The 24,594-nt window shown below is 40.7% G+C and overlaps 2 protein-coding genes across 2 annotated transcripts in view; both read left to right on the top strand.

The window, feature by feature from the left end:
- The window catches only part of LOC138402586 (uncharacterized), a 217,198-nt gene that overhangs the window by 91,961 nt on the left and 100,643 nt on the right, over positions 1 to 24,594 (top strand). The gene's annotated exons all lie outside the window — the stretch shown is intronic.
- Positions 2,553 to 24,313, top strand: LOC117984067 (uncharacterized). The gene is made up of 11 exons (XM_034970717.2): positions 2,553 to 2,772; positions 3,239 to 3,304; positions 8,096 to 8,270; positions 9,075 to 9,270; positions 9,751 to 10,011; positions 10,305 to 10,588; positions 10,889 to 11,094; positions 11,566 to 11,740; positions 12,007 to 14,125; positions 15,741 to 17,360; positions 18,054 to 24,313. Exons 3-11 carry the CDS (start codon positions 8,097 to 8,099, stop codon positions 18,119 to 18,121), a joined length of 5,103 nt encoding a protein of 1,700 aa, XP_034826608.1. The 5' UTR covers positions 2,553 to 2,772; positions 3,239 to 3,304; position 8,096; the 3' UTR covers positions 18,122 to 24,313.

Raw genomic sequence — 24,594 nt, 5'->3', positions numbered from 1 at the left:
AATGGTTTTCAAAATCGAATAAGATGATTCGTAAAATATATCGATGCTATCTCTACTACTCGATGGGGAAAAGAAAATCAAAATATAGCTTATTTTCTTCTTTCAATAAAAAAAAGAATTATGTCTTGAAAGTTGGAATGATAGTTTTTAAAAGTTTTTAATCAATCCAGGTACCTACCTAGTTTAAAACTGCTTACCTAATATTTCTCGTTATGTTTGCAGTTTTAAATAAACTTGTGAAGTTATAAAGCTTTGTAAAAGTAGATAAATAAATAGCTTTCTATCTTCTTTTTGTACCTATTTTACTCCCTCTACAACCTCTCGCACTGCCAAGGGTCACTACTCACTGGTACTTGGTAGAGATTAACTCTATGAGAAATTTTCTCATAGAGATAAGTGCTTACCTGTCCACTTTTGATCTCTTTATTGTAGTTAAATGTTTTTGGTACAAGTTAAATTAATTAAAATTATTCAAGAAATAGTTTCTCTCTCTGCATCGTATTCCACATTGCTGAAAGTCATGACTCCTTCCCATAATAGTAAGGGTTTTCATGAGATAATCCTTAATCCTTCCGCAAAACGAAATTAACGATTACGAATAAATTGAATTACCTAACATTTGAAAATCGATTTGAAATATATTTTATCTATGGTAATTCCGAGCGGCTGTCAAGCTGCTGTCAAGCTGTCATTGTCTCAGGCGCTCACCTTAGACTAAAGAACCTATTTCAAGAACACAGAGTAGGTAATAAAAATACAGCTGCTTAAGAACAAGTCCGCTCACATGGTTACGCAATGGTTTTTCTGAAAACACTGTTTCATAAATTGTAAAAATTAAAATTGATGCAGTGAAGTAAAACATTTACAACTAAATGATGCCCCCGACTTTGTCTGCGTGGATTTCGGTTTCTGCCATGTACCTCTAGGATACAAGCTGTAAAAGATCGGTTAAGCACATGACTGAAAATGTAATCCATAAGGAATGTAACTGACAGACATACATTTGCGCATTTTCTAAACTTGACTAGTATGGTTTAGAAGAATTCAATAAAAATTTTAAACTATTAGTAAATCCATAATTATTTCTTTGCAGGAGAGCTGAACTTGAAGAATGGGGTGACGAAATGGCTAGAAAAGGCTTATTTCAATCTGTACCAAAGGAATCTTTAAAAACAGCATATTAGTAAAAATTAGAATTTAGATTTGGTTTGGAAATTATAACTACTTATGTACAATAAAAAGGATTTTTATTTTGGTTTTATTATTAATTTATAGATCGTTTGAAAGAAGACAGATTTAAAATAGGTAAGAGCGTTTGTGCACTCATCCATATTCGGGTCATGTCCGTGATTCTTCGAAGCTTTTTTTTCTGGTTGGTGCTTCGAAGTGGCCGTCATGATGTATTAGATTCGTATTTTTTTTAACGGATCCGTTAAATCACTGATGAGTGCACAAACGCCCTGACACTGTATAAAGGACACTCTTTGATAAAGGAGTACCTTACGGCTACAGTGCGTTAGCTAGTAACTAGTTACCTACCTAAATTGTAAGGCGAAATAGTTATTTAGTAAAGACATCGACTTGTATACCTTGGATCTGAGCCTTGGATGAATGATCTCTAGTCTGAATGAAATGTCAAAACGGTGACCAGTGGATGACCACCTTAGAGTATTTAAGTGGTGACCACTGACCACCATAGAGTACAGTGTACAATTATCTAGCCAAAGAGTAGTACAGTCATACAGTACGCGGCCGAAAATAATGTACATCGACCTCTAGAAGGGATAGCTGTTTTGCATAGTCTCTGTCGTTGCGACCGACAAATCGTCAGCATAACTCATATAGGTATGAGTGACAGAGACAACGCTCTACAAAGCTAATTAATTGTCGTTCTAAAATCCGATGTGTACATTATTTGCTGCCGCGTGCTATGTTACTAGCCACGGATTCCCTCTTTTCCCTGCCAGACTAATAAGATTGCTTTTGGGGAAATTACCCTTTCATACACTAACAGAATAAAAGAAAAATTCATAACCGTAAAGTCAATAAAAATTATGTAATTTTTTTATTGAAAATATTAGGTATTGTATGCTGGATATGAAGTAAATAATATTTTTTAAGTACCTAATTAGAAAACATTGAAGCTTACCGTCTCTATCTCAGAATTATAATGACTGTGTCTCTATAGGTACATTGAAGTTTGAACAGGAAGTGATTCGTGTCCTCAGTCCTCACGTTTAATGGCGGCAGCCAATTAAATTAATCTAAATTATTATAAAAACATGGAGATTACTTTTTGCACCAATCACGTAAAGGTTGCAGTAGAGCATGAAAGTTTAAATGGGTGACTTTGTAAGATAGTCCAAAAACTTTATTGCTTAATTTTTTTGTCATAGAAAAATAATTTATAATTTCTATTTTCTAAAAAAGCCATGAATAGGGTAATAAATCTGAAGAAATGAAATTATTTTCTTCCATTCTTTTAGTTAATTTTTTTTTTAATGTACGTCTTGCTAAAGCTATGTCACGTATGTTTGTCTACTGCGAGTCAATGCGCATGTCAAGTTGAAAATTGCAAATGGCGTCCGTTGTTATTGTTCGTACCGAATAACTATTTGTAAAATATATACTAATCTTTTTAGCGATTTTTCTAATGGACTGTTATACTAATGCGATGCTTTAACTTCTTATGATTCGGCGTGACACGTTTTATGTACGTTTTAATGTGTTACGAGTGTTTATTTCGAATTCTATGTGTGTCATGCAAATGGGGTAAGCTGGAATTGTCGGATGTCGCATAGGTTGTTTTGGATAGTTTCAATAAGAAAATGAAGTGAAGTTCTGTGACCTAAAGTGTGAAAATGGAACCTGCATAAAGTTTATTTCACAACGAGTTGAGTTTAAAACGACGCAAGACACGGGAACGGGCGGAATTTACTAATGTTCCATGCCGTGACTGCACTCCCCGTACATTTCAAAATGGCTGCTGCTCTTGATATATGAGCTTTGCGTCACTGAAATATAAATCTGTGGTTTTGAATCGTAAAGAAACTCGCGTGTTCGTAGTTGGGTGATCCCATGTGAAAATTCGAAAGAAAACTTTGGACAGTGCCCCAGGCGAACCTGGGGCGAAGCATTAGTGGCATATCATATGTTTTGGCAGTAGTGGACAGTCGGTGACCATAGGACTGATATTGCCTTGCGTAGCCGGATTGTAATGTTGCGCTTGATTTTCCAGGATGATTTGGAACACGAGAGACTAGAAATTGTGTGTTATTGAGCGTAATGTGACATTGTATGATAGGTGAGTCTTTATTTATTTCGTTTATTTACATTCAGTCGAGTGTGGTGGTACCTATGTTGTGAACAAAATGGACATAGTGGCCGATGACATTTGGTCGACCGGCGGCGGCGGACGTGCCCCGTGCGGCGCCCGACCGTACACATTTGCTAAATCGTGCACTCGCGATCAAAACACTGAAATACGTAATAAAAAGTTGTGTAACATGCGACGCTGTTTTTTCGACCTTGCAGTTTAATAGGAAATATTCTGTACTCGAAACATTTGACAGGATTATTATGGCCCTCAAAAACACTCTGACACTCTTTCAATTGATCATATATTCAGCCAAATGTATCTATAACTATTAGAACAATTAGTCATTAAATGCTATTAGTCTTATATTGGGCTCAATTAGTTACTGTGAGATCAGATTTGCATAAACATTATTTTAAAACTCAAGTGTATGCAGGGATGGTTTAAACTTATGATTTTTTAGTTAATATCATCATTATTTATATACTGATAAAGGCAAGCTGTCATCTTCACTACACATTAACTATAAATTATTTCCTTAAAAAATGAGAATAAGATAATTACCATCATAATTTCTTTATTGAGTTCAACAACATTCCTTGACATTATGGATAGTTCTGTTGTACACAATCTCTAAACTGAACTAATTTATAGATAATAATACATTTATACATATTTATCCCTTTTATGATGCTCCCTGTGGAAAAGGATACCTAGCATCAGATTTTACTTCAATTTTGAGATTGTGTACATATCAGAATAATATTAGTCAAATTAATCTTAAATTGGTTACTTTTTATAAATATTGCCACTTAAAACATAATGATAATGATATTTATTTTAAACTAGCTGACCCGGCGAACTTCGTACCGTCTAACGGTCGATTCTTTTTTTTTTTAATACTTGCCATTTTTTAAATTTTTCTCTCCTTGAGAACCATCCTCGTACTTCAAGGAATATTATAAAAAAAGAATTAGTGAAATCGGTTCAGCTGTTCTCGAGATTTGCCATCAGCAACACATTCAGCGATTCATTTTTATATATAGAGAAAAATATAATTACTCAGTTTTAATATTATCAAAAAATTCTTGAGTATTTAGGTACATGTTGATGACACATTCACTATGTAAATGGTAAAAGTCCTTCAATAACACTGCTTATTTACAAAATGCCTTATGGCATTATGTTTTTGGTGTTACAGACTATATAAATCTCTTAATTAAATTGATAAGTTCCAAAATGCAATCTTTTCCTGCTGAGAACATTGAGCTCTGTAATACTTTTCACTCTATCATTGTAGCTTAGAATTTTGTGTACAACTAAAATGTATTGTTTAATCCCTATCCCATAGTCGAATTTTTAATTAATCAACATTTTTTAACGTTTCCAATGCTACCAGATTTTATGAAAATTAAATAGTGCGGGTGGCCAAAAAATCACCAACTGAGTTGGTACAGTAGGTAACTTTAGAAAGGTGTCTAACATTGAGAGTCGATGGTTCAATGGTACAAAATCATGGAAATAACTCAATCACCTGCTGTAAATTGTTTAATAACATCTTAGACAACCTAATTACTCAATAAAATATATATGTACGTAAATCATATTATCCTAAAACCCTTTTTTAAAGCACTATTATACTAATCTTACTTACCTCTAGGTAATTATTTTGGTAATTATTTACTAGTTTTATAATGCTTCCTTTTTACTCTGCTTGTGTGAGCTCAATGTAAAATAGAGAAGCAGGAACTTGTTCATTGACTCATTCACATGACACAACTGAACTACATGCATCACTGTCATCTTAAATATGGTATCATTATTTTACAAAATGTGTTGTGTAATTAAAAATTTGCCTATAAATGCTCTTATTGGACATAGATATAACACTACATTTAGAACTGTCTATTAAGTTAAGAGATTGTGTGCAATAGAATTAGCCATATTGTTTGTAAAAAAAGGAGATTTAATTTTGAGTCCTGCCATGCTGAGCAATTTTGCTTAACGAAAAGTGCTAAAAACATAAACAATCAGAAATATGAATATTGTTTGTTCTGTTTGATTTATTTGTTGCTATAAATAATTAAAATTATGTTTTGTTTTGGTTAAGTACCTAGCAAATAAATTTGATTGACACTACCATTAAACTTGACACACAAAGCTTGAACTTCACCCAATTGATTATAATTATTATAATAATTATTTATCACTAGCTGATGCCCGCGACTTTGTCCGCGTGGAATTAGGTTTTTAAAAATTCGGTGGGAACTCTTTGATTTTCCGGTATAAAAAGTAGCCTATGTCACTCTCCAGGTCTTTATCTATACCCATGCAAAAAATCACGTCAATCCGTTCTAAAACAAAATCCTTGGTTTGGGATGTATTTGAATCGCCAGTGAGTGGACGTGTTACGTGTAAACAGTGCTCAGATTCTTTCAAATATAATGGAAATACTACCACATTATTAAACCACATTAAAAATAAGCATCCAAGTGTTACCGTCGAAGATAGAAACATAAGTCCGACTTCGGTGAGGGAATAAATTGGTAAAAATTAAAAAAAAAAACATTAACTCTTCCATCTAATTAACTCGAGTTACGTAACTCGAGTTCAAACCGAGTTACGTGAATTTTAACTCGGGTTAAATCGAGTTTTGTTTTTTCCTTGTTTCTCCTTTACTATTATACAACTGTACCAGGGCAAATATTAATACAGGGGAGAGACATTAATGTTGTTTTTTGAAACAAATCACAGTGGTAGTGTAAAGATCAACTTTATTTTTAATTAGTAATAATTACACTTTTCAGTTTTCAACAGCTATAAGTTATAATATGAGCAACTTAAAAAATTAAACCCTTAAGTTTAATTTTTTAAACCCGCGAAATACAAATACAAATACTTAGACATTTGTACCAGATTTTTGACAGAAAATCATCTCCCCTGGCCTTCTCTCCTCTGTCTCGTACAGAACTTACTGTCCAGTGTAGATAAAAATATGTGTAGCGTCATGATGTTATAATGTTTATTTCTGAATAAAAAAATGCCATTTGTTTCCTGTAGGCCACGCGCGGGCAGAAGCTAGTGTAAATATATAAAAGAAAAGGTGACTGACTGATCTATCAACGCACAGCTCAAACTAGTGGACGAATCGGGCTGAAATTTGGCATGCAGATAGCTATTATGATGTAGGAATCCGCTAAGAGAGGATTTTTAAAAATTCAACCCTTAAAGGGTGAAACAGGGGTTTGAAATTTGTGTAGTCCACGTGGACGAAGTCGCGAGCATGAGCTAGAAAAAAAATAAAATTCAAAAACCAACATTAATATCTCCCCTGTATTAATATCTCCTTTGGTCAGTTCTATAATAGTACAAAATAAAAAAATACTGCACATGAAGAAATAATTATTTGTTCATGTACAGATTTTAATTTTAAAAATTGAAAATACTAATTGTAATTAGTACTAGCTGATGCCCGCGACTTTGTCCACGTGGAATTAGGTTTTTAGAAATCCCATGGGAACTCTTTGATTTTCCAGGATAAAAAGTAGCCTATGTCACTCTCCAGGTCTTTATCTATACCCATGCAAAATATTACGTCAATCCGTTGCACCGTTGAGACGTGATTGAAGGACAAACCAACAAACCAATAATACTGGGATAAGGGTACTGATTTTCAATTTTCAAAGTGAGCTAAATATACTAAGTGGGGTAACATATAAAAGGGCTTTCCCTATACATTCTAAAACATAATTTTATGCAATGTTTTTTAAAGAATATTTTTGATTTTTCATGTAAAATGTCGAAAATATACTACTGTAGTACGGAACCCTCGGTGCGCGAGTCTGACTCGCACTTGGCCGGTTTTTTCTAGGCAGTACCTATCTAGGCTTCCACAGGGGATTGTTTGATAAAAATAAATGATCAAACAAATGATTTATGTTCATAGCTTAGTTCAAATCCAAGATCAGGAGGTCCGAGAAACTTCAAATTAGTAATTACACTGCTTTTATTGCATGTAATAATGTAATATTTAGTCTCTTACACTCAATAATCTCAACTGTCAACTATATTTGTATGCCAACATGGCTAATGTGCTGGACTGTTTCTTAGATTTAACATCTTATGTACCTACACACATTATGCAAATAAAAAATTAATAAATAATAAGTAACTAGCTTCTGCTCTCGACTTCGTCCGTGTGGAACTACACAAACTACTAACTACGCTACTGTAAATAGCACTTTCACATATTATACTACAGCTTTTGAGCCTCCGCCGAAGTTCCCTGGATAACTCATTGTTACCAACCCATAGGGATGTTCAGCCAAACTGACAGCTTTGGGTAGATATTAGACAGTCATAAATTTAGCTTAGAGTTTCTGTATAATAAACTAGCTGGCCCGGCGAACTTCGATTTCTTTTTCAGGCAATTTTTTAAATTTATCTCTCCGTAAGAACCATCCTCGTACTTCAAAGAATATTATAAAAAAGAACTAGCGAAATCGGTTCAGCTGTTCTCGAGATTTGCGATCAGCAACACATTTACCGATTCATTTTTATATATAGAGATTATAGTATGCGACAGGTTGAAATGGCAATCCGGGAGGGAAGACCCGCACACCCAAACAGCTCCCGCGCTAACCCGGTGTGGGCGAGCGCGGGTGACGTGCGGGTGTGCGGGGCATCCTCCCGCCTCATACCACGACTACCATTTCAACCTGTCGCGCACTATACAAAAGTCGTCAATTTTTAGCACGCCTAATGTTGGATGTTTTCCAGTATGGCAGCGGATAGCGACGGGCTAGGCTCGGCGGGCGGCGGCACGTGCGGCGTGGTGGTGACGTGTGAGGGCGACCTGCGCGACCCGCGTTTCCCTGCGCGTCTCCGTGGCCTGCTACGCGAGCTGCGCGCCCTCCTTGCCGAGCCGCACCCGCATACGCTCAAAGTGAACAAGGTGAGTGACACAGCGACCTGACCCGTGACCCTTAGTGGTCATGTGTGACATGCGAGGGCCATCTGCGCGAATCACACTTCCTCGAGTCCCAAGCCTGACTCGTATACGTTCAAAGTGAACAGGGTGAATGACGACACGAGTCACGATTCGTACGAGACCCGTATCAGTGACATGCGCGGGCGCGCCGCCCTTCCCGCACACCGCTGCCTGCTGCGCGACTTGCGTGCCTTCTTCGTCTCACTCGCACAATCTCAAAATGAACATGGTGATTGATGACACATCAGTGGACAGACAACATCAAACGAGATGCAAGGATTCAAGCGGCGCCAGAGCGTAGTGCGTGGAAGTGCCTACAAGTTGCTGACGATGGCTTAGTCTGTAAATTACAAACTTACAGACACAACAATTGTAGAAAACCAAAACTTCTTTTAGTTGGTACTCATAAGTATAGTACGCGGCAGGTCGAGATGGCAATTGGGGTATGAGGCGGGGGGACGCAGACGCCCCGCACACCCGCACGTAACTCGCGCTATTCCACACTGGGAAAGCACGGGGGCTATGCGGGTGTGCGGGGCGTCCCCACCCCGATTGACATCTCGACCCTTTGACCCTATTGGAACCCTCGTAGCTTTAGTTTTAAGTACGTAATTAACTGTCACCATCTTACAAATTGACAATTTTGACTATCAGTAAGAGTAAAATGTTACCTATTCTGAATAAAATAACTTGACTTTGACGTTGACTAGATACCTGGTGTTGTTTGTCATCTAAGTTATCATCTAAACAGTGTTTGTGATGGTGCAGGTGGAGCCGTGGAACTCGGTGCGCGTGACGCTGTCGGTGCCGCGCGCGGCGGCGGCTCGGCTGCGGCAGCTGGCGGCGGCGGGCGCGCCGCAGCTGCGCGCGCTCGGCATCTTGTCCGTGCAGTTGGATGGCGACGCGGCCGTATCGCTGCGCCTGCAGCACGGCACCGAGCTGCGCATCAACACCGCGCCTGATGGTGAGTACGGTGCTATTGAAATTGTGGTCGTATAAGCGATTCCTATCCATCATCATGATCGACCCGTCGCCGCCCCACTACTAACCACGGGTCTCCTCAGAATGAGAAGGGTTTTTATACTTTGGGCCATAGAGTGCATGCTGGCCCAGAGTAGATTGTCAGACTTCACATGTTTTTGAAAATATTATGGAGAACTCTCAGGCATGCAGGTTTCCTCACAATGGTTTTTTGTTTGTATTTAATTATATTGTGAAAACTCAATAGCTACAAAAACTAGACAATTAATAGGTCATAATGAATTTTATTTTAAGGAAAAATGTAAGATTTTATTTGTGATGATTTTTGACATCTTATAGGTGTGGGGCCTTGGTTAAGGCACTTATAATGCGAATTTTTAGAAAGGACTGGCCATATTTTTTTATGGGGAGTCCTTCCTCAACATTTACGCACTATACATAAATGGGTCGGGTGACACTCCAGATGCGGGACCATCACGAAGCCAGTCGAGCGAGCTGCTGGCCGGCTTGGGCGGCATCGGGCGCCTGCTGGCCGATGACGGTGCGTCCACCAGCGCCGCGCCCGAGCCGCCGCCGCAGAACAGCTTCAAGTCGCCCAACACAGTGTGCCCCATGGACGGCAAGATCCCGCAGAACATTCCCACGCCCACCAGCGACCGCTGCGAGTTCCCCTTCGGCAGCATGACCCAGGCGCGGGTCATACATCGCAAGGAGAACACGCTAGGTACGTTGCTGACATGATCGTCTGACGCACATCTCGAGATCCCGCAGAACATTTCCACTCCCACCAGCGACTGCTGCGAGTTCCGCTTGTCAGCATGACCCACGGGTATTCACACACAGATCTTGTCCCTCAGTGATACGCCCAACATAGCCCACATCATAGCATGCTGAGCGAGTTTTAACTTTTAACAAATTGTTAGTATCCACATTTCAACTCCACATGTCATCACAAGATATTGTTTATTCGAAGTTTTTGAAACCAGTATTTATTGTATGCGAAATTCTTACTTACAGGAATAAGCGCTTGCGCCAGTACGCTCCGACCCGGAACGTCGGACTCGCAGTTCGTGCGGCCCTCCACGTCCGCATACACGGGCCCCCCGCCGCCGTACCCCGCGCCCCCGCCGTCCCCAGCAGCGTCCCCAGCCCCCACGACGCCGACGCCCTCAGCGGCCCCCACGGTCGCCATGTCATCTCCCCTGCTGGTGAATCTGCTGCAGAATGACGCCCCCGCGCCGCAACCAAGGCCGAAGCCGGCGCCGCATCCTGCGAAACTGGACCGCCTTGAAGACTCACAGGTGAGTGTTCACCGTCTGTTCGCCCTGCACTCGCGCTATAAAACCCAGCGAACGCGGTGAAACAATAGTGTAGATGGTTACGCGAAATGTGTTCGCGTTTGGCAGCCTTCTTTGTTTAATTTGAAGTTAGAAAAGGGTAGAAATTATTTTTTTCGCTCAAAGAACACACGCAAATTGCATATATGTATATCTTATATCATTCATGCGAAACATATTAATGTTTCGCATCAATAATATATGCGCCACATTGAAGAACAAAATTTAGGTAAAATCTTAATTAATGTAACCTTTGTTTACAAGGTGGAGCTTGCAGTGGGACGAGCGCCGTTCGAGTACCGTGGCGGTCGGGCCACGACCCCTCGCCCTAGCGTGCCCTCCGCGCCCCCCTCGCCCCGGCCGCCGCCCCGCCCCGCGCCCTTCATACGCCGAGCGTTCCCCCCGAGGCCCACGCAACCAGTGCAGTACCGGACTCCAGCGCCCAATGCCACAGTCGTGGGTCGAGCCAGGTTAGTATTCAGCCAGTTTCCGGGTTTTCTTTTCGTCCCCAATATCGGAATACCTGAACTCTGAACTCTTCAAGGCTATCATGAGTATGTCAGAAGCAGCCGTTTATCTCAGCCATCTCTCACTGTGAATGCCTATCTTATCCACTACTATCTCTGGTCTAAATAAGAACGTCGATTCAGAATTAATTTGTGTGTATTCACACTCATAGTTTACAACAACTTTATAACTGTATTCATTTATTTATTTTCATCTTTTATCATCTTTCTTTTTCCATTCCTTTTCATAAACAATCATAAATTTATTAAGTTTAAAAAGCAGAAAGAAGCTTATATCCAAGAGTGGATGTATGTTGGCTGATAATATCAGATGTTAAGTGAAGATGGACACAGGCTAATCTCATAAAGGCATTTATGGCTGCACAGTTGTATTTAGTATGGAAGAACTAAATTATATTTGTCTCTTTCTTTAAGGTTTCCCTCCTCCTCATACGCGACGGAGACGTTCTCCGCGCCTCCGCCACCTCCGTACCGCCAGGTGCTGCCTAGACCCCGCCCACCCCCAACGAGGGTCACCCCTGAGGACCTGCAGGCTCTGCTGCCGCCCCCGCCCACGTCGATGGACCAGAAAACGCAGTCTAGTTTTCAGGTATAAAATTAATAGATTGAGAAACAACTTAACTCTGCTTGAATTGTTTGTGCTTAGTACATGATCCTGTGCAATGTTGATTCAAGGGGTTATGTTGAATCGGTAGAAGCAAACATAACACACTACTACACCCCAAATTATTTATTTGCGCTCAGGACACGATTCTTAGCAATGTTAATTCAAGGCCCATGGACTAAAAGAGAGGTGTGCAGGAGTTAAGATTGTCTTTCAGATTAGGTTTCATTTTGGTTTTTATTACTTTCCAGGAATTTCAGAGGTATCAACAGCAGTATAATGCGCGGCAGCGAGCAGCTTCCCGAGCGGCGTCGCAGCCTGATTGGAACGAGCCCTACCGGGACACGTTGGGTCTCTCCATCCCTGACCTGCCTGATAACTGTGACCTCGACCAGCTGCTGCCGACCCTGGGCGGCGACCTGCATCTGGACGACACCGCCCTCTCCGCCATATCCGACCTCGATGCCAACTCCAAGCTAGACCTCCTCTACGACACAGGCCAAGACTCCCTGCACAACCAGAACGAGTCCACCCCTGACTCCCTCCTCCAGGAAATCACCGGCGTCCAGTACCCGCCAACCCTCAATGGCCCCTACAACCCGGAGGCTAGTCCCTCTACCAGTCAGGGGACTTCCTCTACGAGTCAGACCAACGTGAACGTGAATAGTGATGTGCCTTCAAAACCCGCGGAGCCCTTCGAAGCGAATTCAGAGACCGCGTTCATGCCACCGCCCCCCGTGCCGCCGCAGACCCCGAAATTCCACGTCAACTCCCCAAACCACACGACAGCTAACACGCAGCATCCGCCGTTTAAATCTCCTCCCAATGCAACATATTCTTCTTCGACTACTTCGACTTCCGACCGAATGACGGATCGGAGCCCGAGCCTGTCTTCGAGCATGCCGCCACCGTTGAGGCTGCCGGTGCGCGCCGCCTCCGTGGCTACGAACACAGTGGGCTCTCAAGCCTCGGCGCAGGAAATCGAGGAGCAAAGCAAGCAGTACCTGATCAAAACCTTAATGCGGGACGATGACCCGCCGCCGCCTCCCAAAGAGCAAGAAAAGAAAGTCGAGGAGGTCACTGTCGCCCAGTGCAAAGTCAAGGAAACGGGCACCGAAACGACACCAGAGATATTCGGGATCGCGAAAGTAGTCGAGGACGACAGCAAAAAAGAGGAGGACTTAAAGGCGAAAAACAAAGTTATCAAAAAAGAGAAGGATGATAAACTGCTGGCGCAGAAGGGCGGCAAGCCGAGAACGAGTGGGGCGAAAGAAAAGCCCGCTATTTTGAAAGAAAAGATAGTGAGGGACGGAAAGTCTACCAAAGTTGCCTTACCGCGACCACACGTCGCGAAACCTGCCACTCCCGCGCCTGAAGCGCCTCAGTCGCCTTCTGGAGAGAAGGAGTCAATCAAATTGAGGCTGAAGCTGGACAAAAACGAGCCCATCGTGCAGCCTGTATACAAGGCTGACGTGAGCTTCATCAACCAGCCGGCAAAGGGCGAGAAACCTATAGAAGGAGAGCTCAGGGTACCCCCTTTACATATCAGCCTTCGAGGGCGGAATTCGGCGGTGATCAAAAACTCCAAGAAGGAAAAGAAAAAGTTCGGCCCGGGCGAGCTCAATTTGAAGAAGATTAAAATCAGGAAATCTCTGGAGTCGGACGAAAAGGTCCACAGGCGAGACTCGGAGGAGAGTCTCGCGTCGAAGTCGGGAGATAGCACTGAAAACTCAAAGACTGATGAGTATTTACACATTAAGAACATGAAGCTAAACAACCATTATGGTGAGGGGGAGATGAAGGCAGAGGTGGCGGGGGATAACAACGTTGTGTACAGGATGAAGACATTGTCAAAGAATGCTCACATAGTAACCAAGTCGCAGGACTACAAGTTACTCAACAACAAGGTGCAGGGTGTTATGAAGAAGAAGTCCAAGCTCCTGAGCGAGAGTGGGAAATCCATGGAGAAGGAAAGGGACAAGGAATGGAGAAATGACTTGCTAGAAAAGGAGGGCAAATATGCCCAGAATGAAGGCTACAGAGAGATGATCAATAACCATGAAGCTAAGAAAAAGTTACCTATGCCCAAAGCGGACAAGGAGGGTGTTAAATGTGATAGCTTGAAGTCCAGTGAGGTAAAGACAGTGTTGGACACGGACTATGGTGAAGTGAAATCTGGTGCTAGTGAATTGGACAGTCGGTTGTTGAAGTGTCACAAGGGTCTGGAACGGACGCTCAGTGTCGACGATGACAAGTTCGATCGCGACGAGAGTAAACTCAAACGGACACTTGCGGATAGTGCAATAGTATCTCCTAACGGACTGATCGCTTCAGAGAAGAAGAGAAAAACGAGCCATAGTTCCTGTCCAGGTACGTATGTCGACTTGCAGGCATAGATAATAACATATTGTATTGTAGAAAATGGGGACATGTGATGATTCATTTGGTGAGTTTTTGGACTGACTCCCATCTTGGCCACAACTCGTGCAACTGAGTCGATATATCAACATATAAAAGTCACCAAATTAATCGTGGTATGTACCTGTTTTCTACATTACAATATGTCGTAAAACCATGAAAAAGGCTTAAAATTATAGACATAAGTTGTACATAAATAAATAAATATTATATTTATTTATTTACACTGTGGCTGTACATAAGATATCTTTATAGCGCTGCGTGACCTAAACCAGACTTTAGTAACATTTATCATGACTTAAATCTGCAAAAATATGCAATCTAAAAATTTATGTATTTATGTGCAATAAATAATACAAAAAAATACAAGTATATACTGTAATAATAAATATTATTATTTCAAAATTGGATAATGTAAAAATAAAACTACATAATTAACAGATAAATGGGTCTAGGTCCCATAAGCTATAGAATAATATTGTGACTTGAGAAAGTCTAATGAACAGCGTTTAGCGCCGTCCACAATGAACTACTTAGGTCACACATATTATAAGTTCACAGACTAAACACAATGAACTACTTAGGTCACACATATAAGTTCACAGACTAAACACAATGAACTACTTAGGTCACACATATTATAAGTTCACAGACTAATCACAATGAACTACTTAGGTCACACATATTATAAGTTCACAGACTAATCACAATGAACTACTTAGGTCACACATATTGTAAGTTCACAGACTAATCACAAGAGCAGCATTTTGTCTCAAAATTTTAACATACCGAATGATATTAATGTGAAGATGTAAGAGATATTTTATGTACAGCTCCATAGAATATAAGTTATATGCATCATTCTATTAATTTTGTTTATAAGACAATATAAATATTTTTATTGGAAGTAAATGTGGTTAAAATATAGGAAATAATAGGAAAGTATGTTAAAAAGTACAAAATGAAATTGTAATTTTATTTTTATTTTACATAATAATATTGGACATAATAATTTTATATTTTTTATACTTGTTATTTAAAAAGTTAAATAAATGAATAGTTATTTTTATCATGTATAGAACAGATTGCATGTAGAAATATTTAGAAATTATGTAGATACTGTATATTCATAACACAAAATAAATTTATTTGATTTTACACTAATCATTATTTTATTTTGACTATTATATTAGGCTTCAAATACAGTAAATTAACTTAGATTTATCAGTTTATCTCCAAAATCAGCATTTTTAGATGTTTTAAGTCTTTTATCAAACTCATATATTTCATACTTTGATGTAAGTTTAGAAATCACATTTTTAGCATATATAATTTTACGAAAAAATCCTTTAAATTTAAAAGCCAATCAAGAAAATAATCTGGCATCCAATTGAACTGTAACCTTGACCAGATTGATCGTAAAATATGTGGAAGGCTGAGGCTAAATAATTTTGATTTTCGGTGTCGGTCTCGCTAATCCAAGGTCACGGCTTGAATCGATGCCAGATCGATATGACGTAGAAGCAAATGAGTCAACTTTTCATGAGTACGTTTGTTTGCGTTCCAGATCCCCCTGGTTCGACAAACGTAGGCACGATAGGCGGCTCTCGCGTCGACTCCCCGCCGCCCGCCGCCGCCCAACGTGTCGGCGCCATATCGCCGCGTCGCAAAGACCGGCCCAAGGACAAGACCTACTGCAAACTGGTGGCCGAGCGGACCGCCAGGCCCGAGCCCGACAAGTTCGGCAACCGGTCGCCCAACTCGCAAGCCCAGGGCGAGGACTCGGGGATCGAGTCCATGGACGCGTTGTCGGAGAAGTCGCCCAACCAGGCGAGCCAGTCCCCGCCCGGCCCGCAGAGAAAAGAACGCCTCGACATGCCACGGTCGACCAGCCCAACCTCAGTGCAGAGGATAATAGGCGTAATAGACCAACCGCCCCCCTCCGACGAACTTTTAGAGAGATTATCCTTAGCTGCTACCCAGCCGCACTACGAGCCGGTGCCGCCCGACCTTGACGACATGGGCGACATCGAGGCCGAGCTGGCCAAGATGCACGCCGACCATGTCAACGGCGACGACGCGCCGCGCCGCCCGCCCGCAGCCAGCTCACTAACCAAAGAAGTCAAGAGGGAGCCCACGCCCATCCTCAGGGATGAGAACAAATCCACACAGTGTATAGACCGAGACACCAAGAATGAACTGAAAACTGAGTCAAAGTCATCCGAAACCAAACTAGAATCCAATATTGCTCAAAACGACGACAGCCGTAAGGACGAGTCGACGATGTCACCCAAGAAGGAAAAAGGAGTGGACGACTTTGATCATCTACCGAGCAGAGTTTCCCCGCCGCTTTTCACCTACTCCAACCAGGAAAAAGTTTGTGCAAACGATTCTCTGGAGGCGAAAGAGGACAAATCGTGTGTCGTTTCGGAAAACGGCGAATCGAAAGATGGAGTCGGTGAAGCGAAGAAGCAGGAGCCGAAGATCGAGAGGTTACCGCTCAAGGCGGACTTTCCCGATAAGAGCTTACTAGAGCAATTGCTAATAGAGATTCCCACGCCGGACTACGTCGGGAAGAGGCCAGAGTCCCCGTCCCCTTCTGCGTTGGAGAGGGTGGCGCGGAGTAGCGTCCGCACGAGGTCGAGTAGCAAAATGAACAGCCCGGCGGACGGGCCGAAAACGCCTCGGCTCAGTCCAGGGCTAAACAAAGTCGAGCGATCGGATTCGCCGGCGTTGCAACAGCCCAGAAATTGTCTTCGGAGTGGGTCCGTGGATAAGATCAGTCCTAGGACGGTTAACGCCGTCAGTGCGCCGACGAAACCTCCGCCTGGCGGTAAACGTAAGAGGCGGGAGTCTGAGAGCTCATGCGCATCGACCATCAGTTGCGAGGAAGGCGTATCGCCAGGTAGACTGAAGAAGAAGCCAAGACGGCTCGACCAGAAAACGTTGATAGCGGCTGTTGTTACGGGCGGGAAGGTTAAGAAGGAGTCGGATAGTGATAGCGACGAGCCGTTGATATGCAAGGTTCGGGGGAAGGGGGTGAAAGCGGTAAAGCCTGGGGTAAAGGTGCCGAAGGGCGCGGAAGGCGTGGGGACGAGAAGATCGGTGCGGCACGGGTCCACGCCGGCGCCGGCGGCGCCCGCCCCTCCGAACAGCACACCCGTGAGGCGGAAAACCAGGAGTGCTGGTAAGTTCACCCTTTATTGTTGATCCACATATTTTAGCTATTTACTTCTTCCACACGCCACGGTCTTGCGCCGCTTGAATCCAGCGGCTCCCTGCGACTCGTCTGATGTCGTTCGTCCACCTAATGGGGGGACTTCTAACGGTGCGAGGTCGCCATTCCAGCATCTTGAGACCCCAACATCTATCGGTTTTACGAACTATGTGCCCTGCCCATTGCCACTTCAGCTTCCAATCTGTTGAGCTATGTCGGTTACTCTAGTAATTCTCCTACGGATCTCCACATTTCTGATTTGATCATGTAGAGAAACTCCAAGCATATCTCTCTCCATCGCCCTCTGATTGACTCTGAGCTTTCTTATGGGGCCCATAGTTAACGACCATGTCTAACGTCACTAGCTTAGGATAAATAATAGGCTATTCAAATACTTTTTCAAGGTTAACCTTGAACCAATTTGTAAATTGAAACCTGACAGTAGACGTTATGACGTCAAAATAATTTAAAAGGATTAATGGCAAAAAACAAAAGAAGTGATCCGGATTATGATTTAGATTCTAATTAAAAGAAGCCCCAAGGGACGTATTTTTAACTGCCTTCCAAAAATGAGGAGGTTCTCATCTTCATGTATTTCGAACAATTTCTCCGAGCTGTCTAGAATTTTTTGGAGAAAGGTGTAGCAGAATTACATTTTTCCAGTGGGTGAAGGTGGCACACCGAGCGCGGGGGCGGTGCGGCGACGGCGCGTGTCGCGCGACGGCAAGTGACGGCGGCGCCGCGCGGGCTGTGCCGCGCCCTCGCCGCTGCCGCTGCCGCTGCTGCTCCCGCTCGAATGACCCGCCCTCCTCCCGCAGTGTCGCCAGCTCCGTAGTCGAGTGTACGCACTATGGTCCCTCGCCCCTCGGCCGCCGACTGAGAACAGTGATGTGGTTATCAGGAACCAAGTGCTTTTGTGTGCAAATTTTTGTGGAATTTTAAAATTTTATGAATCTCACGAGTTTGTAAAATAAAATTGAAAAGTTTGGAATATTGTGCAATAATGTGAAAAAGGTATCCTTTGAGGAATTTTAACAGAGTTTTTAATGTGTGCTTTTTTATATTAAAATAGTCGATCGGCGCGGGGTAGGCGATAGATGTTACGCGTCGAGGTGTTCACGAGTTCCTGATGTACCACCAACTTTAACTCGACCGGGCATGAGACGTTTTTTAGAACTTTTTTAAACTTAGTGAACAAATCATGTTACCATTCACTATATAAAGCACTCGACGTTTTATTTAATCGTAAGTTTATTTCTTCTATCGAGTATTTTTAAGAGCGTCTTATTTACCATAGGGCTAGACTCGACATAGGAGTCGCGAGCCGAGCGCGGAGCCTTAGTTTAGCATAGAGGTGTATCAATATTGTACAAAAGAGCACTCGTCTTATAGGCACATTGTTATAATAGGATAAATACCCGAGAGATATAAAAAAATAAATGCATAAAGTTTTAAAAGATATTTTCATACGTTTTTGCACGTAAATCGTAGCGTCGTGATCGGGGAACTGCGCTGTAGTCGTAGACTGATTAAAAAAGCTAGACTAAAGTACTGTGTAACCGCGTGTCAGATAGCGATAGCACGACGTAACGATCAATAACACGACAATTACCATTGTTTAGTAGTCAATATTTGTGTAAACTGCTCAACAATATTTGCATTAAACGTTTTTTATGTGAAAACAAGTAAATAACTAATGAGAAATACAATGACGCCACGAATTCTCAAAGTTTGTTATGCAACTAAAGTTTTATTCCTTGAAAAAAAATCGGTTACACAGTAAGGGACAAAAAATAGGTTAGCTGCGTCTCTGTTTATCACATTAGTAACTTTATTTGTGCTCTCTTTTTAGTGTGAATGAGAAAGCAAACGTTCCTTTGTCTAGATTTTTTACTCCGTCTACGGTTGTAGTTGTAATCCGTATTGTCGTCTCGGATGTTCGCTCCTGTTGTCTTGCATTTCGAACTTTGGACGTGTTAAGGTCCATTCACATGACCCAGCATGTAGCGTGGCAGACATGTAGTGTGTAGCGTGGCAGACACAGCAAAATCACTATTATTCATATCCACCAACAGATGACTGACAGGCACACACAGATGCCATCAGACAAATCTTCTGATTTATCTGCTGCCATCAGACACAATGAGTTTTTCTTGGGTATTTTTTCCATGTGTCATTTTTACCGTTTAACGTGATTTACCAACCAATGAATTTATAATTTCGAACTAATTCGATGAATTTATCATTATTGTACGTTACAGGTCGGTTAATAAAAGCTGGCACGTTCATAGTACTCACACAAACGCAATTTTATTATACAGCATGTTCTAAAAAAATGATTTATATAATTTTAACTTGCGCCCAAGCTGTGCCGGTCCGTGTTTGCGCGATAGCGTAGCGACGCTAACGTTCGCTAGATGTGAATGGATTCGTAGATAATAATGGAAATAATAAAAATAATAAAAAATAATGTATGGCGAAATATTTTTTGTCTGTGTCTGCTACGTAAAATGTCTATACACTCTATCCACGGTAAGTAAGTTAGTATAGGGCTCTCTCTGTTACGTAATCCCATCTCTACATAGTATAAAATAAAGTCGCTTCCCGCTGTCTGTGTGTATGCACGCGTAGATCTTTACAGCTACGAAACGGATTTTAATGCGGTTTTCACCAATAGATAGTGAATTCAAGAGGAAGGTTTATAGGTATACCTAGTATAATCACCTTCCACCTATGCGAAGCCGGCTCGGGTCGCTAATACCGTATAAATTTTAGTGGGTTTTAACCATTTTGAGATACCAACCAATCACAAACGAAACTATGTTTTCGGATTGAAGTTCGAATGTTTCTTAAAAACATTTTCGAATTGAATTTCGAATGTTTTTTGAAAACATGTCTGTGGTGGCTCAAATTAGTTAACGTCCACTGAAACTTTTGTCTCTGTCATTTGTATGGGATTACGTAACAGAGAGAGCCATGTACTAACTTCTTTCCGTGGATAGAGTATACCTAGATATGGACGGGAGCTTAAATCGTTCGACGAGACGGCCACTTCCCGAGCGAAGCACGCCGCTAAAACGATGTAGCGTTAGCGTTTTTGTAAGTAAGTAAATTCACGACCAATAATTGTAATTTAAATATGACATGATACTTGAATAATTTCTTAGTGAACTGATAATAATAATAATCGTGACTGAGTGTTTCAACAGTTTGTCTGTTTGGGCTTCCAGTATACTAAACTAATTTTTATTTTATCACCCCGTATATTAATTCGATTATAGTTCTTGCACTTCACGAGAGCGGCGTGGCGCTTGCTCGTGTTTAAGTAGTATATCTTTTTTTTTTAAAGAATATTAGCAATGTTAAATGACTAATATTCCCCATTCCTCTCCAACAGAGCGTCAAGCTTGTGCTAGGAGTAGGTCCGACAATAGTGCAACGGGCGGGGTTTAAACCGTCCACCTTTTGGTTTTCAGTCCACTCCTTTACCCGTTGAGCTATTGAGGCTCTATCTGTACAAGTAAAGTACAGTACGCGGCAGAAAGTAATGTATATCGGCCTTTAGAAATTTCGGCTTTGTAGAGCGTTGTCTCTGTCACTCATACCTATGTGACGTTTTGTCGGCCTCAACGTACAGTACTAACACTTATATAATAAGTCGCAGCGGCAAAATTCGTTTACGCAGAAAAGTGCAATCTAACAGCGGCTCAAACCGAATGTACACCAAGGAAATACAGACATTGCTTGATGTTAAGATTTTAAACACAAGAACAACAGAGACTCGTGCCTTCGCCCATAATTCGCGCATAAGAAACAAAGCGCACAGGCAACGACCAATAGCGGACGGACGCGCGCTATGATTGGCCGAGATATTTTCGCGCCCTTTTTATTATTATTTTTAATAGACTAAGCAGCTTTCGCTGATGAGTCTATATCAGAAGTGCTTCGAGTTTTCCAAATGTTTGCCTAATCTATTCTTGAACTGGTTAACAGAACTTGACATAACCACATCCTTAGGCAATTTATTCCATATGTGAACAACTCAGTTGGTCAGAAAGTGTTTTAATGGATTTTACGATGGTAATTTGATATTGTAGCTTCATATCAGCGTAACTTGCGTTTGCGAGCGCTTGCTCGCGACTGATTGGTCCGACAGGCACTCACACATGGCAAAGTGTACGTATACGACGTAACCACAAGTAAAGTTCACGCGCGCTCGTGAGTTGCAAGAACTATACTATCCAGTTATTCGAGCGCGTTTCTCGCCGACCTTCGTGACAGACGTACATTATCGCGAACCAGTGATCCTATATTAGACTTGTAGGCTAGCTTTTTCTTTGCACTGTACATACTGAATTGATTTAATAAAAAAAATTAGTTGCCTAAGTAGATGTTAGTAGTTTTAATCTCAACTTGAAGGTTCACTTTGCAATTTTTATATACTCTATCCATAGAAAGAAGTTAGTATACGGCTTTCTCTGTCACGCAATTAATCCCATACAAATGACAGCCAAAAATCTCAGTGGACGTTAACCATTTTGAGGCACCAACCAATCACAAACGAAACTTAGGTTTTCGAAATGAATAGGGTCTTGGACTTGAACTGTAGTAATAAAATGATGTAATGTTTTGTATAGTTAGTTTATGGGGCTATAATTAAAAGAAAATATCAATAATTTTAAAGAAAATATTTAAAAAAAAATGATTTTTCGTTATTTTTAACATAATTAATTATTACGAACGTCAAGCTGTGTAGAAGGCGATTAATGACGTCACAAGACTACACAAGGCACAAGCAAGCTACAAATATTTTTAAATTTTTTAAGTTTTTAAAATTCAAAATATTTTCCCGCAGAAATTATATTAAAAATTTAAAAATATTTGTCTTATGGATTGGACGTCACTAATCATCTTCCGAACGTCTCGTGACGTTCATGTTAAAATAAATAAAAATCGTGATTTTTTTTAATTCAAAAATATCACATCATTTTATTACCATAGTCAAAGATCCTATTTCGAATGTTTGGTGCCTCAAAGTGGTGAACGCCCACTGAGATTTTTGTCTCTGTCATTTGTATGGCATTATGTAACAGAGTGAGCGCTATACTCAGTTCTTTGGGTGGATAGAGTACAGTAATCAATATGTTGCTTCTATCTTTGTAACATGTCCCATTTGCAATTCAATTTCACATATTATTATTATTATATTGCGGAATTCATTGACATTTCTCTGACAAATTATGATCATTTTATTCTATTAGAGTTTGTATAGTTATAGCATTATCATAGTGTTTTCTACTAATTTTATTTGCGGTTCCTATGTCTGAAAGGATAAAATTCAAAGCAATAATTTGTGGATGTGACATTTCTGGTATCTTTTTATAGAGATCAATATACCCTCGACTGCCTTAACATTTTTATTAGTATATTAGAATTTGCATCAAATAATTGCGGTGTTTGCACATGTATAGTTTTTCAAAATTCCCTTTTTATCCTATCAGCACAGAGCGTAAAAGTGCACGAGCATGGTCAAGCACTTTTGTGACAGATATCTACTTAGCGGCTTATCGGCTCTTAATAAGACTTGCAGATGTTTCCATGTCCTATCTATAAAACAATACCTGGTAGGGGATTCTTTAAAATGTTTTCCTACTGGCCACACACTGTTCCCAACGGTATTTGACAGCTAGTCAAATCAGTGACTTTTTATCAAACGTCAAAACGCGCGCTTAGTATGCGAGATTCTATGAAATACTGGAATGTGACGTCACATCATAATGACGTACTTTTTAGTTTAATCGATAATTTAAAATGTTTACACTTAAAACTAACAAAGGACGTGGGTTGTTCGTATTTTGGAAGACCCTCTATTTAATAATCACTGAGAAATAATTTATTTTTGTTATAGTCAAATACCCAATTATTAGAACTAGAAAATCGACTGATTAAACCGTAATAAAAAAAAATAGGCAACATCCTTATTATATCTATTTAGAAACGATCTTTAATATTTTCTGTGATACGATGCGACCGCTCTGGCATGCTCGCCTACTTATACGCTCGTCTGTGCTGACCCTAATTAAACAATGTTCAACTTTATTAGGTCGGACAGTGGTAGTGCTACAATACAAAATATTTAGATTGTACGTAGTATTTATTGTATATTGAATATTTTATAATTAAATATAAAGAACATTGCCTGATAAATTGTGCCCTAAAACGTGTGCCGTGGTATGGAGCTGTGTGTGACTACGTATTTTAGTGTTTAGGGTCTGCGCCCTGCGACGAGTCTTCGGGGCCGAGCGAAGCCGTCTTGTACACATGCTTTTATATGTTTGCAAATCATGAGGTTTTCTTTTTAAATTATTAGTTGAAAGTATCGGGATATCCCGATGTATAATCTCTTGTACATTTTTGTGTATAGGCGGGAAAATTAATATAATATGTTACATGTTAAGTACCTAATTGTTTTTTTTTTAATCTTTTTTTGGAGTTGCGGATATGTCGCGTTGTATATAGGGAGTTGCCCTGCTGTGTATAAGCTCCTGTAGGCATACGAAGCCTTGTACTGTAATATAAAGTATGACTCGCAAGCTTATTGTACCATATAAATATAATATAGTCAATGGACTCCTCAAAAATTAGTTGTGTATATTGGGTGTATAGTTATCCTTTAGTTTTTGTTTTATTTTCGACTAATGATAGTAATTTATGCCGATAAAAATATCTATATTAAACATTTATATGTATCTATAAAAAGAGAAATACAAATAGTTTAAACACTATAAATATAGGTTTAGGGGTCACACCACACATGAGATAGCATATAGTTTTGGTATGTAAACATTTAATAAAACTGTAAATAGATCGCAGAAATAGTGAATAGATAAAGAATTGATACAATAAAATTTCACTTTACGTTATTGTAATATTTTTTCTAGTTCGTGTTGTTAGAAGCCGCATGCGTGGCCCGCGTGGGCCACGTGGCCGTGCGCTGCGTGGCCCACGCGGCCTTGCGCCGCGGCGCTTAGGTCAATGATAAAGCCTGTACATTTTGTTGCTGCCGGATTCATGAAGTTGCAACTATATTTTTAAATGTGCATTATTTTTCTGTAAGTTGCTTTCCCTGTCGTTCATTATTTTTTAAATCATATAATTATATTCATAAAGTACGATGAAGTCATGGTGAATTATTATCATATTA

This window comes from Maniola hyperantus, chromosome 7 (assembly GCF_902806685.2).
Source record: "Maniola hyperantus chromosome 7, iAphHyp1.2, whole genome shotgun sequence".
Taxonomy (NCBI): Eukaryota; Metazoa; Arthropoda; class Insecta; order Lepidoptera; family Nymphalidae; genus Maniola; species Maniola hyperantus.
The sequence above is the reverse complement of the archived record's forward strand: the minus strand, read 5'-3'. Positions and strand labels throughout refer to the sequence as shown.

Coding starts and splice junctions, on each gene's coding strand:
- LOC117984067 (XM_034970717.2), top strand. CDS start 8,097: ATGGCAGCGGATAGCGACGGGCTAGGCTCGGCGGGCGGCGGCACGTGC. Junction 11,741..12,006: donor AAACGCAGTCTAGTTTTCAG/GTATAAAATTAA, acceptor ATTACTTTCCAG/GAATTTCAGAGGTATCAACA. Junction 17,361..18,053: donor GCGGAAAACCAGGAGTGCTG/GTAAGTTCACCC, acceptor ACATTTTTCCAG/TGGGTGAAGGTGGCACACCG.